General features: G+C 37.6%; 4 protein-coding genes across 13 annotated transcripts; 2 read left to right on the top strand and 2 right to left on the bottom strand.

Annotated features, from left to right (window-relative positions):
- Nucleotides 1-1,019: 1,019 nt before the first annotated feature.
- Nucleotides 1,020-3,380, bottom strand: ARF (ADP-ribosylation factor). 3 transcript variants are annotated; one of them, XM_070827300.1, is made up of 7 exons: nucleotides 3,210-3,380; nucleotides 2,779-2,934; nucleotides 2,579-2,649; nucleotides 1,816-1,935; nucleotides 1,551-1,669; nucleotides 1,385-1,466; nucleotides 1,020-1,293 (listed from the first exon to the last, which is right to left on the bottom strand). In XM_070827300.1, exons 2-7 carry the CDS (start codon nucleotides 2,924-2,926, stop codon nucleotides 1,288-1,290), a joined length of 546 nt encoding a protein of 181 aa, XP_070683401.1. In that variant the 5' UTR covers nucleotides 2,927-2,934; nucleotides 3,210-3,380; the 3' UTR covers nucleotides 1,020-1,287. The 3 variants fall into 3 exon arrangements, with proteins under 3 accessions (XP_070683401.1, XP_070683400.1, NP_001280835.1); XM_070827299.1 differs by lacking the exon at nucleotides 1,020-1,293 and having other exon boundaries at nucleotides 1,358-1,466; NM_001293906.1 differs by lacking the exons at nucleotides 1,020-1,293; nucleotides 3,210-3,380 and having other exon boundaries at nucleotides 1,358-1,466; nucleotides 2,779-2,926.
- A 147-nt stretch (nucleotides 3,381-3,527) lies between these two features.
- Nucleotides 3,528-6,693, top strand: LOC139187997 (protein FAR1-RELATED SEQUENCE 5-like). Of its 2 annotated transcripts, XM_070804781.1 has the most exons (3): nucleotides 3,528-3,644; nucleotides 3,875-6,052; nucleotides 6,142-6,693. In XM_070804781.1, the coding sequence occupies exons 2-3, from the start codon at nucleotides 3,887-3,889 to the stop codon at nucleotides 6,280-6,282; spliced, it is 2,307 nt and encodes a 768-aa protein (XP_070660882.1). In that variant the 5' UTR covers nucleotides 3,528-3,644; nucleotides 3,875-3,886; the 3' UTR covers nucleotides 6,283-6,693. The 2 variants fall into 2 exon arrangements, with proteins under 2 accessions (XP_070660882.1, XP_070660881.1); XM_070804780.1 differs by lacking the exon at nucleotides 3,528-3,644 and having other exon boundaries at nucleotides 3,827-6,052.
- A 2,571-nt stretch (nucleotides 6,694-9,264) lies between these two features.
- LOC103411785 (nitrogen regulatory protein P-II homolog) lies at nucleotides 9,265-12,579 on the bottom strand. Its single transcript, XM_008350407.4, has 8 exons — nucleotides 12,282-12,579; nucleotides 12,089-12,134; nucleotides 11,863-11,890; nucleotides 10,757-10,844; nucleotides 10,520-10,587; nucleotides 10,334-10,403; nucleotides 9,802-9,837; nucleotides 9,265-9,670 (listed from the first exon to the last, which is right to left on the bottom strand). Exons 1-8 carry the CDS (start codon nucleotides 12,466-12,468, stop codon nucleotides 9,609-9,611), a joined length of 585 nt encoding a protein of 194 aa, XP_008348629.3. The 5' UTR covers nucleotides 12,469-12,579; the 3' UTR covers nucleotides 9,265-9,608.
- Nucleotides 12,580-12,599: 20 nt separating this feature from the next.
- LOC139187995 (uncharacterized) lies at nucleotides 12,600-15,641 on the top strand. Of its 7 annotated transcripts, none has more exons than XR_011571059.1 (4): nucleotides 12,727-12,914; nucleotides 13,683-13,761; nucleotides 14,486-14,510; nucleotides 15,190-15,641. XR_011571059.1 is itself a non-coding variant. In XM_070804756.1 (3 exons), exons 1-3 carry the CDS (start codon nucleotides 12,600-12,602, stop codon nucleotides 15,195-15,197), a joined length of 348 nt encoding a protein of 115 aa, XP_070660857.1. In that variant the 3' UTR covers nucleotides 15,198-15,641. The 7 variants fall into 7 exon arrangements, 2 of the variants coding, with proteins under 2 accessions (XP_070660857.1, XP_070660856.1); XR_011571057.1 differs by having other exon boundaries at nucleotides 14,486-14,651; XR_011571060.1 differs by having other exon boundaries at nucleotides 12,775-12,914; nucleotides 13,683-13,720.
- Nucleotides 15,642-16,625: the final 984 nt, after the last annotated feature.

Raw genomic sequence — 16,625 nt, 5'->3', positions numbered from 1 at the left:
TGGTTTTGGTTTTTGTATTTTATTTTTGGGTTTGTTAAGTGAACCAGCTCAGGTTGGATGTGTGTTGATAATCTTGTATGAAAGAGAGAAAAAAACGCCATTTATGTAATCCATCATCCTTTTATGGAGGAGCAAATGGTTAATTAATCAAATATGTTTATTAGTAGGACAAATCAATATGTTCACTCTAAATTCTCTTCTCTGTAGCAAACGCTCCCTTAAACCCTATGTATTGAGTTTATGTGTGCTACTTGCTTTTCTCTCTCTATCTCTCTCTCTCCTTTTGAACAAATCAATATTATCTACATTAAAGAGAATAAGTGAGCTTAGCCTTACAATGAGCTAGCAATAATGCAGTTCAAATTCACCTCTCTATAAAACCTATTTCTTGCAGTTCAAATTCACCTCTCTATAAAACCTATTTCTTGAGAGAGTATGTTCTTAACCAACTGCACCAAACTTTCAAATTAAGGTTTGTAAAACAATTTTTCGGTGTCCCTAATCTCACACACTATCGACAGTTAAGACATTTGAATTCCAAATATTCTCAACTGAATAATGCTAGGAACACCAAATTTGTGCATTAAATTTGGGGCATCTAGCACCACCATTCTCCTTATCCCGTCGATAAGCAACGTATTCAACTATATACCAGTCCGCTAACCATGATTTGATGCATTGGATGGCCTTTGGGAAGACAAACCTGACCGGAGGCATGAACCTATACGTGTAACACCCAAATGATCACGATTTTTTTTATTACAAGCGATATTACTCTTTACGCTACATTAATTAAGAGAGGGAAATTAGTTTTAGAATTATGACAAATTTATGGTTCAATCACTCGACCCTTTCTAATGTAAAGAATAAACATTTGGGCAACGCCCCTGCATACATTATTATAGTAAGGGATTTCATTTCACAAATCCACAATACTTCAAATCAGATGATAATTTCACAGGCCAAACAATACTTCCCAAATCCATTTGATTTGAATTTGGATGATGCGAGAGAAAATATTAACAGATAGATGACAGCTATTTCATTTCACAAAACAATGGAGGGGAAACAAAGCTATTACGCTAATACTGGGCGAAAAATTGAGAATTTAGGAATTATTCTTAACTACATCTACATGTCGAAGAAAAGGAACTGTTTGCAAAAGTAAACACAAAAATGGTAAAAACAGGTACTTAAGAGCAGAGAAATGCAGAATACCAAGGACCGATCAATGTCAACTTCATATTACAGCAGAATCGGCGATACACAAAATTCAAGTCAAGCCATCTATGCCTGCAAAATGTAACATCGGAAAACCAAAATCAGAAATGGAAACCATAATGAACAATCGAGTTACTTATAATGTATGAGAGCATGAGTCCACCTTGTTTGCAATATTGTTTGAGAGCCAGTCAAGACCCTCGTACAGTCCTTCACCAGAAGTGGCGCACGTGCTCTGGATATACCTGCAAAAGGTAGTTTACAAAGTTAGTTTCAAGGAGGTGTGCGTGTGTGAGCGAGTTTGTGAGAAAGGCTATATTCGGTTTTACCAGTGGCGTTGACGGAGAGAGTGAAGACCAAGCTTATCAGTTATTTCAGCAGCATTCATGGCATTTGGAAGATCTTGCTTGTTTGCAAATACAAGAAGCACAGCCTCCCTCAACTCATCCTGCCAAATACAAGCAATGGTTAATGATCAAAATGAAAAGGAGAAAGAAAAGAAGAGAAATGAATATGTAGCAATTAAAGTGGCACAAGCTTTCATTGTGCTATATTTCAACCTGCTCTTTAGAATCAGAATAAGAAGTTGCTTACCTCATTCAACATTCTGTGAAGCTCATCTCTGGCTTCAACCACACGGTCACGATCGTTGCTATCAACCACAAAGATAAGTCCTTGTGTGTTCTGGAAGTAATGCCTCCACAAAGGTCGGATCTGGAAAAACAAAACAAAATATCAACACACAATAGAGTGAAAATTCAGCAGCTATAATAACACCCAACTGATAATGAGAAATGACGTAAACCGTAGAAGTAATACAGTATGTGAATTGACAGCCACATATTGGATAATTTCTCCACTCAACTCATCAATAAAACAATCCTCAGGAACAAGTAATTTAGTTGGGCATTATTCCGAAAGAGAAAAATCATGGGGAACATGTATGCCCAAAAAAGATAAAATAGTCCATAGGAGAAACAATCCCACAAAATACGATGTTTAACTGATCAGCTTGTACGATGAAAGACAAATGGTACGAGTTGAGTGGGCTCGTTAACTAGTCGATTATGAAGGAAGGTTAGGATTAGGAACCAATTGACCTCCATGATTCTATCAATAATTAAAACCATAATTTACACAAAACAATCACGGAGATGATAAATTTCACGTTGGCCATGGCACCAAACTTGCTGAGTTGCTATAGTTTTACACAATTTAGTTTTTCATCAGGCAAACTCAACTACGTAAATCAGATGCAGGATTCAACTTTCACCAAAATTTACCAGTACTCAATTGCAATTAAAAGAAGTAACATTTTTGAAAAATTAAATAAGTTAAAAAGAAAAAGAGTCCATACCTTGTCCTGACCCCCGACATCCCACACAGTAAAGCTGATGTTCTTGTATTCCACAGTCTCCACATTGAATCCTAATCACATAATTCACCATGATTCAAAGCAATTAATAACTAAGACCATGGAAAACGATAAACAACAACCGATATCGAGTGATGAATCAAGATCAAGGAGGAGATGGGTTATGCAAGTGATTGACATACCAATGGTGGGAATGGTGGTGACGATCTCGCCGAGCTTGAGCTTATAGAGAATGGTGGTCTTACCAGCCGCATCGAGACCCACCATCAGAATGCGCATCTCCTTCTTCGCAAACAGACGGCTGAACAGCTTCGTGAATGACAGCCCCATTTTCGAACCTCCAAAATTTGATAAAAAAATCCAACCCAAAATTTCAAATATCTATATATCAATCAATCAGCATTCACATTCAGAACGAGGGTCTAAATCTTGTAAATTTCATCACAATTTCGGGCAAAATTCGAGATCGAAACACAAAAAGTCAGAAAATTGGAGATCGGATCAAATGGCGAAAATTCGTGCAAATGGGTACATAAAAAATGAAAAAGTAAAAATCAGTGGAGGGTACAGATCCGACGAGAACAAGAAGAAGGAAGGGTAAAGTTGGAGTTACCTGAGGAAGATGGAGAATTTGAAGAGAGAGAGAGAGAGAGAGAGAGAGAGAGAGAGTAGATCTGCGGTGGTTTCTCTCTCTAGGGCGTATGAGCGTCTCTAAGAAGAAGGGGAAGGGGCTGTCCTTGGCAGCAATACCGATACCGACGCTATATTTCACGCTATACGTGGAGGACCTGGATTGTCTGCCCTCTTAGTTACCATCCCCTTCCATACCCTCCTACTTTTCTAGCCATTGATTTCATCTAATGCTCCATATTTTGCCACCTCACCAACACCTCAAAAACATCTTTAAAGCCTCCCGCCTCTTCCACTTTTCCTAATCTTCACTCTCCCGCCTCTTCCACTTTTCTGCTGCCTTTCCCGTAGTGCCTTTCCGATTTCTGCATTTCCCGTCACCTCCTTCCGATTCACCTGATTTCTCCAATCTTCCCAGGTTAGTTTATGTTAATTTTCTTTGCTTGTTTTTGCTATTGGATTAGTATTTTCTTTTTTATAACATGTTGGGTAATTGAGAACAAGAGAGATTCGTGGGATGTTTAATGTTGAAATGTTGATTTTTGAAAATCTGGAGAGGGATTTGTTCTAGATTGCCCATAACCTCTGTAAAGGAACAACTTTGAAATGTTGATTTTTTTATGTACCATACCTTTTTCTATACTGCAGATCCGATTGAAAATGATTGATTCTGAAGAAGCAAATAATATCAACAATGATGACTCGAACGAATTCGATTGTACACCGAGGTGTGGTATGGAGTTTGATTCGCAAGAAGCAGCCTATAATTTATACAATGCCTACGGACGAAAAGTGGGATTTAGTATTAGAAAAGAACGTCACTACAAGAATAAGAAAACTAATGAAGTCACTTCAAGAATTTTTGCTTGTAGTAAGGAGGGTTTTCGGCTCCAAGATAAGCGGGATTACAAGATAAAGAAGCCAAGGGCAGAGACACGGACAGGTTGTCATGCTAAAATGGTTATTAAGTTGAATAGATCTAATGGAAGGTTTTTTGTGCATGAATTTGAGGAACAACACAATCATGCTCTTCAGAAACCAGAGTGTGCACATATGCTACCATCTCAGCGAAAAATATCAGACTCTCAGGCTGCTGAGTTAGACTTGGCAGAAGAATCTGGTATCTCACTTCGGGAATCTTATGAGTTGATGGCTAAGCATGTTGGAGGAAGGGAATCTCTTGGTTATACAAGGGTTGATCAGAAGAACTATCTTTTGTCTAGAAGGCAAAGAAAAATGGTGTATGGTGAAGCAGGAAGCTTGTTGAGATATTTTCAAGGTAAGACAGTTGAAAATCCTTCATTTTTTTATGCCGTACAATTGGATAATGAAGAGCAAATAACCAATATATTCTGGGCAGATGCTAAAATGATAAGTGACTATGGTCATTTTGGAGACGTTGTTTCATTTGACACTACCTATAAAACTAATCGAGCAGGTCGTCCATTTGCTGTGTTTTCTGGCTTGAATCATCATCGAGAAATTGTAGTTTTTGGGGCAGCATTGATGTACGATGAAACTGCTCCCTCGTTTATTTGGTTATTTGAAACTTTTTTGGTAGCAATGTCCAACAAGGCTCCCAAAACCATTTTTACAGACCAAGATGCTGCTATGATGAATGCCATTCCACATGTGATGCCTGATACATATCATAGGCTTTGCTTGTGGCATATGATGCAAAATGCACTAAAGAATGTTAATTGTGTATTCAAGGGTAACAGTGGAGTTAGAGAAGTCCTAAAAAAGTTCATTGATGAATATGAGGATGAGGATGAGTTTTTAGTGGCTTGGGATGAAATGCTTGTGAAACATAATGTGCAGGGGAAAGCATTAGAGTGGTTGAAAGGAATAAAGAAGTTGAGAAAAAAATGGGCTAAGGCATATGTAAAGATGGCATGGTCTGCAGGAATGACAACTACGGGAATTAGTGAGAGCTTCAATGGTAGGTTAAAGGAGTATTTACAGTCTGACTATAATGTGGTACAATTTTTCATGCATTTTGAGAGAGTACTTGATGATCAGAGGTATAAGGAGTACCAAGCCGAATATAACTTGTGTTATAAGAATGCACAAGTGAAAGTTCCAGCTATGATGGTCAAACAAGCAGGTGATACTTACACGAAAGCAATATTTGAGGAATTTCAAGAACAATATGGGGAATCTCTTGATTTAAGAATAAAAAGTACCGTTGATGATGGTGAAGTTGTTGTGTACACAGTTTTTCCACCTTACGGTGCTTTTATGGAACGACATGTGAGGAGGGAGAGAGATTCAAACATAATCTGGTGCAGTTGCAGATTGTTTGAGATAAAAGGTATTTTGTGTAGTCATGCCATAAAAATCCTTAGAGAGGTAATGGACACCTTGGAGATCCCTAGTCAATATATTTTGAAAAGGTGGACTAAAAAAGCTAGGGCTGAGAGCATACAAGACATGCATGGGAAGGAAATCCAAGTTGATCCTAGATTGCAACAGAGCTCTCGATTTAGGTCCTTGTGCCACGCATTTACTCAGATCTCGTCCAGGGCTGCAGAAAGTGATGAAACATATGAAATAGCTCTTAGCTGTGCACATAAGTTGGGTAAATTGACTGAAGACAAGCTCAGTTTACAAATTAATGGTAAAACAGAAGATGAGGGTGAGGATTCTGCCCCCATTATGGCTCTAAACCATTCTAATGATGTTCCCAACTTGAATAATGCCACTGTTGTCCAAGCAAAAGGATTAAAGAAGAGAGAGACTTGTCGGGGAAGAAGACGACTCAAGAGTTGTTTGGAAAAAGCTATAGCCAAAAGGAAGCGATCATCTAACTCCCATTTATCAAAGGTAAAGTTTTAATTTTCTAAAAATTATAATAGCAGTAAACTAAGTCATATGGTTTACTTATCTATATTGTGAGTTGTGACATCTTAAAGGAAACTTGTGTTCCAAATGAGACCGTTGCAGCGGGATGTTATATTGCTTCTCCTCCACCCTTTTTTTGTGCTCCCGTGATGGCTGAACCAAGGGGACCTTTTCCAGTGGTGAGTACTTTGAATTCGGTGAGTGGTAATTAACCTCCTTATATTCTTTTTTATATTATGTTTATTAGTTATTTATGCAATTTTCATAGTCACAGGGACATGACATGCTTAAATACATGCCATGGATGACATATGAAGAACCTCAGTATAGTACATTTCAAGAGCTACTCCAAACAAGTCCCACTGGTTATTCCGTTGCACATCAAGATTTAAATGTAAGCGGTGACCACTGGAGATGAAGAGAGGAAGCCAACTTACTGTTATTGCAGAAGCAAATACTGGCATGAAAACTCATTTTTTGTGTGTAATTTTGAATGCTCCAGATTCTGTGCTTATAATGGATGTACTGGCATGAAAACTCATTTTTTTGTGTGTAATTTTGAATATGCAGAAAAGTTCTACTTGTAATGGAAGCATGTAAGTACATGAAAACTCATTTTCCAACCATTACTTTTGTCTTAGCATCAAAACATGATATAAAACAGAGCAATGTAAAATACTTATCAGAAACAAAGGCATCTTAAAAGCAGATAGGAGGAGGGGGCGGGAAAGGCAGCAGAAAAAGGGAGAAAAATTAGGCTTTAAAGATGTTTTGGAAGAGTCCTCATAATCTCTGTGTTTCCGTTGGAAGAGTCCTCATAATCTCTGTATATCGTCCGCACACACGCACCCACTTTTCCAGGAATTCTTCAAAGCCATTAGGTTACTCACCGCACCCGATCCACCCAATTAGGCGAATCGGCCAAGCAAAGAAAATTAACATAAACTGACCTGGGAAGATTAGAGAAATCAGGTGAATCGGAAGGAGGTGACGGGAAATGCAGCAATCGGAAAGGCACTACGGGAAAGGCAGCAGAAAAGTGGAAGAGGCGGGAGAGTGAAGATTAGGAAAAGTGGAAGAGGCGGGAGGCTTTAAAGATGTTTTTGAGGTGTTGGTGAGGTGGCAAAATATGGAGCATTAGATGAAATCAATGGCTAGAAAAGTAGGAGGGTATGGAAGGGGATGGTAACTAAGAGGGCAGACAATCCAGGTATTGGAACGAAGGATCTGTCTGTGCATTTGTAGATGGACCCCAAGGAAGGACAGAGAGACGTCACCGACCGCACCAAATTTTTATTTTTATTTATTTACGTTTTAATACTTGAAAATTTGATTAGAGGAAGAATACAATTTTCAAAGAAGTTGGTTGTCGTCGTTTGATTCGTTGATAGCCTTCGAACAACGCTAGGCTTTGTCACAACTACGTTAAGATGATCTTTAAAATTAAAAATCAATGAATGTAGTTTCTGAAAATTGATATCGTAAATCAATGTTATTTTTCCGTCATAAATCTATTAAAAATTCTATTATTTGTTGATATGGCACATAATTAGGTTCCATAAATCTAATTAAGTATTGACATTTGAATTAAAAATAATTATATAATAAAAATATTTTTTATTTTTGCAAAATATAAAACATTAAAAAAAGGGAAAAAAAACAAGAAATTTTTTCTAGTGGGGCAACCGAAAATAACTAAGAAAACCTTATTAAGGATGATTTTAAATGATGATGTATCACAATTGCCATGTTACAAAAATTTCAATATAGTAGTGGAAAGTGGCAAAGTGATGAGAAAAATAAAGCACATGATAGACGGGAGAGTGTATATATTTGTAGTTTGCAACTAAACAAACGAATTACTTGAGTGGGACATGAGCCTTCATTGGCTCTACCCATGAGCGACAGTCGCTTTCCTCCCTGTGATGTCAGTCTTCTGATTTCTTGTGTTGTGTTGTGTGTTTGTGAGAACGAGGTTTTAGGTTTGGGGTTTGGAAGGGTTGGTGTTGATGTTTGTTGTGTAGGTGTGGTTGTGCTTAGGTGGGTATATATGTATCAGAAGACATTTGATTCCACACATCCTAACATTCTGGGTGCCAAAAACAATGAGAACCATGATAAAACATTGTTTTCTTGTTTTTTTTTTTTCTTACTGCTCGGATTGCAAACTTTGTAGGCTGTTGCTTCCACTCTTCAGCCATGTCTGTTAAAACCTTTAGGCCTGCGCGGCCAACAAAACATTCCATTCGTTGTGTTTATCCATAAAAAAGATTCAACAAAATGAGCTGTTGAAAATTCAATTAACGAATTGAATTTTTTATGGCTGCAAAGCCAATTCCATTCATTCTGTGCTTGGGTGGGAGGGAAAGAACATCATCTTCTTCTTTTTTTTTTTTTTTTTTTGGTTGGAGTTTTTAATTATACTAAAATAAAAGATATTTACTTATTTAATTATTTTTAATCCAAATGTCAATATTTAAATAGACTTATGGTACCCAGTTATGTGCCACATAACAGAATTTTTGACAGATTTGTGACGAAATGACTATATTGATTTGTGACATCTATTTTCAGAGACTACATTGATTGATTTTTAATTTTTGGACCATCTCGATGGAATGAATCAATTTCAAAGATCATTTATGATAAAAAAAACCCTTTTTTATTTTGTAGCACAAGAAACTATCCTAAAATCTAAACTACCGTGGCTAAGCCACCAGCTGGTTGCCTTTTAAAACTCGTTGAACATTGCAACACTCATCTTCCCATTTTTGTGTATTTGTATAACATAGATCACAGCTAATAATTTAAAGAATTCTTTCTTATTTCTCTCATCGTCTTTCAATTCAATTCGTCTCCATATTTGTGCATGGAGTGGCTAAGCTAAACCCATTTAGCAGCTCAACCACGATCTAGCTTCTGATATTGTCGTTGACGGTCAGCAATTACGGTTAAAGCCGAAGTTTCTGATTCTCCGTCTGCTGGAATCCTTGAGCAGATTCTTACCTTACTGCTGGGGGTTTACGAGCGGTTTGATTGGACTGACGAGCAGACTGCACGGCTAAGAAAGTTTGTCGATTTCATTAGTTATCAGGCTTGATATATTCAAAAGAAGATTGGCATTCGGCCTCCTCCGGTCGTAGATTTGTGTTTGTTAGCTTCCTTCCAGAAGCGCATTTGCATAATTCATCGACTGACAAGTAAAACAAGCTTACATAGACCAGATAGCATTCATCTTCCAAAGACAGAGACAAGTAACCCACCTATTTTTGTTAGGAAATTCTTCTTCATCGCTAAATAAGCTCACTACTTTATTTAATAAATAAGAGGGGAAACAACCGCCGGGTTATTTTCTACCGATTTGCCTTCTGAGAAAAGATAGAAGCTACAGGACTGGTATTACACCTTATTCTACTCTTCCATCACTGCATACAGTCCGAAAATAAAGCACTAATCTTCTAAGATCTAACGGACAAGGAGAGAAGATTGGATGGGGGGTTGAATAGAGTGGTACTCATCAAGTTTCGTCAAATCTCACTCAAGCAGAGGACACGTCAGACAGCCCTCCTGTCATCTTCTCCGCCTTCTCTCCACGCTCCCCTGAAAATGACATATACAAGAAGAAGAAAATATTTAGGTAAACTCTAGAGAGCAATCATCAATCCAAAGAGACACGCAAACAACTGGATACATCATCTTAAACTTAAATCATTTGGCGAGTAAAATGTTACCAGTGCGAACTCTGATTACATCTGAGACTGGCACCACTGCAAAGGATACAAAACCTCATTAGAAAGTTTGATGAAACCTCACTGGAGAGGCCAAAAATGATATGTTCCTTGAGTTTTAAGTTTTACATATAACTAGCATGGTCATTGCATATATACGGAGTATAAAGATATCTGGCAAATGATCAGTCTTGTCGAAAATAGCTACTTGTCCTACCAACCTGAGTCCCTGACCTTAAAGTACAACTTCACTAGAACTCTTAGATGACCTTAGTATCTGACATCACAAACATGATATATAATGTAAACTAATGAATCTGACCCTCCCTAATTCTGGAAGGGTAGTGTATCTCTTCAGAACATCTATAGGTGACAAAATGGAAAGGTGCAATTTAGTGTACATCATTTTCAACACAAATTAATAATTATATATGTCAAAGAAATAATTATTCATTAAAATTTATTTTAACCTGCTTAGGTGCTAACGGTAGACCGTATCTTTGTAGTTTCAAAATGAACAAGTTTAGAGACTTACCAAAAATCTTGCCATCGCCGATTTCTCCAGTCCTAGCTGCCTCAATTATTGTGTCAACCACAGCCTCAACCTATGAAGTGATGAGAGCAGGATTCAATTGGGGATTTTCAACCCCTCTTCCCTGGGCATCAATATCTCAAAAAGAATGCATTATAGAACTAAAATTATCAATCAGACTCTTCAAACCTGGTCTTTGCTCACTACAATCTCCATTTTAATCTTAGCAACAAAATTGTCTTCAGAAAATTCAGAGCCTAACAAAGTAATAAAAAAGGAAGAAATTATGAAGGATAATATAAGAAAAGAGTAGGATGATATGATAAATAAGTATCAGTAGATATAATGGCTAGGGAGTGTTTCAAAAACATCTGCTAGATTTAATTAAAATGAAGAGAAAATATCCATGCCAAAGCAAGAACATACCACCGTGCCTCTCTGTTGAACCACCTTGAGCACCAAAGCCTCGAACATCAGATACAGTAACACCACGAATTCCAATTTTCAGCAGAGCCTTCGATTTTGCAAAGGATGGAAACGAAAAGATTAGTGCTTATGCTATTATCTCAAGGAGCTCTAGAAAAATGACAGAGGAAAAGATTGAAGACTCCAGAAACCCACAGTAATGCTTATGCTATTATCTCAAGGAGCTAACAACAATTCTGTACATTAGTAAACATGTGAAAACGTGCAACCAAAAAGAAAGGATAAAGTACAATTCTTACCCTACTATGGACTATAACCCTATTTTCTTCTTACAATAAGTTCATGAAATATGAACCACATGAAACATCTTAATTCTTCAATTTCTAGTGGTCATTTTCCTTTTACATTTCTTTTAGTAAGCAAATGACGTTACTTAGTGCACCACGGACAATTCCACTGGCATAGCATCCCAGTCCCCAACGGAGGCCTCATGGTCCATGGATGTAATGAATTGAAAGGAGAGAAGTGGCAAAAATTCCGAGGATAGCATGAGTATTATTAAAAGACAGAAGCTATCTTGCCTTGACTATGATCAAGGCAATGCATACAGAGAGCAGTCAGAAACTTGGCCAACAAGTTGCTGATAGGTACTAAGTGAGGCAGTCACAAATAATTTTCATTAAATTCCAGAAATGAATTGTATAGTGGTACAACCAACAACTACTAACTGATCTTTTGACATGGCACAACAGGCCACACCGCAATCAAAATTTAGGTCCAGTGACATCAATGGCGCTCTAGATTAGAATTTCATGAACCTTCAACGTTTATCGTGTTTGAGCTCCAATCCAAATCAGTGGTGACTATGTGTTCGATATATGCAAATGGATTTGAGTGTGTAAAAAGGATTAAAGGCAACTGCAGAAGAAGTTGGGATGGTGCTTAGATAACTACACAGGCTTAGAAACACAGAGCTATTCTTCCTACTATCCAATCAACAAAATTTGAAAAATCAATTTGTTGCTTTCCTAATTTTATTATGCCAATGCAAAATGCGATGCCAATTGATATGCAGTAAGCTGTGTTTAAGGTTCAACAGCTCTTACCGAAGAAACCTGCGAAACACGCCAGGGCCTAGCTCGTCCCATCATCATGCAAAGATTAAGAAATAATTAGATGTAATTAAAACCCATAACCTCATGTATTCCACACATAAAAGTAACAGAAGACAAAAACCACAGCAGACATGCAGAGCTATAAACAATCAACCTAAACAAAATTAAGAACCAACAACAATGTATATACAAACAGATGAGTGAATTGTTTCCACACCTCAGAATCGCTTCGACTTTGTAAAATTTGGAGTCTGGGACATAACCTACGAGCAACCAACAATATGGAGTCAGAAGCCATGCCAAAATTTAAAATTTAAAATCCGAGACGCCCAAATCATAATTTGAATGGAATATGCAATAACATTCAAAACCCATGAATCATTTTTCCAGAAAATGGGAAGAAGACGAACCAGAAGAACTCTGCGCTCGTACGACCGGAACAATGGACGCATTTCTTGCGTGCTTTAGAGCGATATTGGGCTGACAGAACCGAAATTCTGCGAGCTTGTTGCGGATCGAGCTCGAACCCAAAAGCGGAAGCTCGCTGAGGTGGCAATGGAGGGGGCTAAGCAGGCCTGCACTCGCCATTGTAGCCATGTTTGTCAACTGTTATGTAAAAAGCAGACCAAAGACTTCAGTGACAGTGAACCCAGTATGGTTACCGAGTCTACTCACTGCCGAGGCAGTGAAAGTTAATAGCTTTAAAAACGACGCGTGGAAGATTCTTCATGCAATCGCAGCTTGGGCCTGGACTCCTGGTGTTGGAAAATCATATGGGCTCACTCTGGCCTCAAAAGCCCGTCAAAGTCCAACTGGGTCCAGTAGTATTAGATATGCAGATGGTGGAAGACTTTCAATCTCCAGACGCCAGAGCAGTGGCTGGAGGTGGAGGTGGAGGTGGAGGTGAAGGTGAGGGGAAGGAAGAATATGTGTACAGAATCATCACTGCTGTGGAGTGGGGAGAGTTGCAGAGCTCTGGCTCTATTTTTGGTGGAGAGCTTGACAAGAAGTCTGGGTTCATTCATCTGAGCAACCTCAACCAGGTCTCTCTCTATCTCTCTTCAAATACATATATGTATATGTGTATATATCCCACCCAGTTGCCAATTTGAGGTCTCTCTCTATCTCTCTTCAAATACATATATGTATATGTGTATATATCCCACCCAGTTGCCAATTTGATTATATTTACCTTTGCATCTAGACCTGTAAACGGGTCGGGTTTATTGGGTTTGGGTCGGGTTCAACCCGATCCGTTAAGTTAACGGGTCACCCGAATCCGACCCGTTAAGCTAACGGGTCACCCGTTTCACCCGTTAACAATTATTATTATTATTTTTTTTACATAAAGTTTATTTTTTGTTATTAAGATTTTACTAAAATTACTAAAATATCCTCAACTAATGGGTGCTAACGGGTGTTAACGGATCTTAACGGGTCTAACGGTTGACCCAAAGTGACCCGTTATTTAACGGGTTGTTAACGGGTTCACCCGTTAACGACCCGACCCGTTAAGCATCCACCTAAATACAAATATTAACGAGTTGGGTCGGGTTGGGTTAACGGGTTGGGTCCAAAATGCCAGGCCTATTTGCATCGATTAAAGCTTAGACACGGTCCAACTGAAAGAAATTCTGGGTGGCAAATGAGTTGCCTGGTGGACAGGGCTCAACTCACTGCCTCGCGGTTCAAACTCTCCACCTCCCTTTTAGTCTAACTTAGACTAGAAATATCGCTTGTAATAAAAGTAAAACAAAATTATGGGTGATTAATTGCGTTCATTGATTTATTGATGTCATAAATTTTTTCAGGTAAAGTGACGTTGCAGAATTTTTTCGTGAATACTAAGGTAAGGTGGATCTTTACTTGCTTCAAATTGACACTAATAAGGTACGTAGATATGAACATCCGTTTAGGTTTAGGTTTAGGTTTTACTCTAACTTCAAATTCTATGGTTATTTTGGATGAGGGAGTTTAAAATTCCAAGGAGTTTTAACAAAACACTCCCGATACTGTTCTTTTTTAACGAAAATCATATTTTTACTTTTTCTGGGTACTATTCACTACACCTTTATTTGTCATTTTTCATTAAAACTAAAGTTTTTTTGGATATTTCATTAGTTTTCCTAAAATTGTATGCAACTTTGGCTAAATTTGGTAGGCATGCACTACAAGAAGGCGACCGATGAACTACTCAAGTACTACAATGTAACTTTAAAACCACTCGTCCAAATGCACTACTAAAGATCAAAATGAGCTATATATTTGTTGGGAAAAAACTATTTTCAAACAACTCAGGAGCTAGGATCTCATAGGAACGTGTTAATCCCATTCGTCTCCAGGCCAGCTGAGCATATGCTTTAAGAATCTGTTCATAGAATAATATGTTGGCAACTGAATTTCACAATTCAAAGCTTAGATGATTGCACAACATTCAGAAGACTTTGATTGACATAAGTAATTGACCAATTGGTTTACTGCACATTGAAGTTAACTAATATTTTACAATACTTCCTATATGTTATACGGAGACTTAATATTGCAACTGCACCTGCCCCATGATTCTGCCTACTTTTGAAATGAGAAGTTAAAAACAGATACCACTATTCTGCAGATTAAAAGAGAGGAAGCGTATGGAGGTAAATATGCACTACTGAATTAAGGGAATCGGAAGAAGCATGGATTTCGGATACTAACTTCTTCAGAGTTGCGTGGAGGCATTGTTGATTAGAACAGACCTTTTTATACCATGTTTAGTTTACATAGAGGAACAAGACATGGTAAATTTACCCTGAAACATTTTGAAACAAATATCATTAGGCCAGAAGGTAGCTGGTGATCAATCTATAAGATTTTCCTTCCTGCACTTACGCCTTGGAATGATCTCTCAGTCTGTCTTGCTCATGAGCTCCTTGCACTAGCAAGGTGGGATTCTGGCGACTTTTGTTGACCAAAGAGATGGCAGGACTTGAATCTAGCCTTCCGAAAATCCATGTTTTGCTAGCTGAGCTTGTGGCACATATAGCTCCCTAAAGTATAACAAAGACTTAACGAATAGAAAGTTAGAAACCTAGACTGAATGAGAAACCCCTAAATCTTTCCCCATCCTACAGTCCTATTTATTACTGAATGACCTCCACCACCCACATTTTCTTAGTTTCCTATTGCACAGCCATGTGTATTGAGCCATTCTTTCCATTTGTTTGTACATGTATCAGCATGAAGATCACACTCAAAGTTTGTTGGCATTGTTTTCTTTTTTGTCTTCATACCTTGTATCTCAGTATTTAGATCATTTCTCTATTTGTGTTATTGCAGCTAGGTGAAGGGTTAGTATATGAAGTTGTTGACGGTTCCAATAGCTTCCCTCATTTCTATGGTCCATCTCGAAGTTTCATTCCTCTTCCTCTTGATGCCGTTACAAAAGCAGACATCTGTCAGGTGGCCAATTCAGTTGCAGTATACTGGAACGAGCCGCTTAAGCTTTGATTTGGTATTCTTTCATCTCAGCTTTACATTGTGTGGGATAGGAGATATTAACGTCTTCCAACTCCCAACTGCTGTAGTTGTTATGTTCTTACCAGTACACTATTTGAAAGGCCGTCCGTTGTTGATACTAATGAATTATGGCGGCAGTTTCATTTCAGAAGAGTTGTGCGTTTGATAGAATGACTGGGAATATTGTGTTTTCATGCTACCCTCACCCTTCAATCAATTTTCAACATGCGCAGGCGTTGGATGGAAACTAATAATATATATGTATTTGTACATACCACAATCTAGCATTATAATTTCTTTTTTGCGTATAAGGTCAACCGGAAAGTTTATTATTTAGGCTTTAATATCAAAATAGTTTGTTACTTAGGACTACGGTCAGTGTATTCCTCTTCACTTGTAAGTGAGACGTCTTAAGTTTGATTTTCGCCAAAAGACGAATTTGAACCACATTATTATGGCTAACTCATTGTAAGGCTTAGCATACTACCCCACCCCCTTAGTGTAGATAATATTATTTGTTAAAAAAAAAAAATATATATATATATATATATATATCAGAATGGTTCATGTGTTATAGTCATTGGGTCAATTTAGTCCCTGTGTTTTCAATTTGGCCAATTCGATCATCGTTTCATGATTACCAATTAAGGACATTCCATTCAAACTCTATTAATAAATTTATAAATTATTATCAACTTATTTATAAAATTATCTATTTGATTTCAAATATTTAAAATCAAAGAAAAAATTACTCTCCTGCCAACTCCCTGACCTCCTTCCTAACGTTCTGTCCTCTCCCAAAATTCATGCACCCCTCCCCTCTTTTCCATGTCACAACCTTAATAATTTTTCAGACTGGAAGTTTTATCTCTTGTATGTGTATTTCTCATTTATTTGCATTTTTCTGTAAATTTTAATTTAAATAAAGAAAATGATAATATATGACTCTCTTAGTTGCGGTATGTATCTCGATTACAAGGTCGAAGGCAAGGTGATTGAGGTTAATTTTTTTGGGATCACAACGATGGAACTTGCGTGGTGACATGTGGGGTCGAGGTAGATCTAGAGACGCGTTCATCAAGTTGCTTCCATCTGTGGCTAGGACTTGGGTCAAGGACAAGTGAATGGTAGGGTGGGTTTATTTAATTTTGTTTTCATTTTGAAATGTATATTTCTTTTTATATAATTGAAAATAATTTTCCATAATAGGTTATAAATTTTTTAACAAAGATTGGATAGAATGTCCTTAATTGGCT

The sequence above is a fragment of the Malus domestica genome, chromosome 09, assembly GCF_042453785.1.
Source record: "Malus domestica chromosome 09, GDT2T_hap1".
NCBI lineage: Eukaryota > Viridiplantae > Streptophyta > Magnoliopsida > Rosales > Rosaceae > Malus > Malus domestica.
Note: the sequence above shows the minus strand (reverse complement) of the source record. Positions and strands in the feature narration are given on the sequence as shown.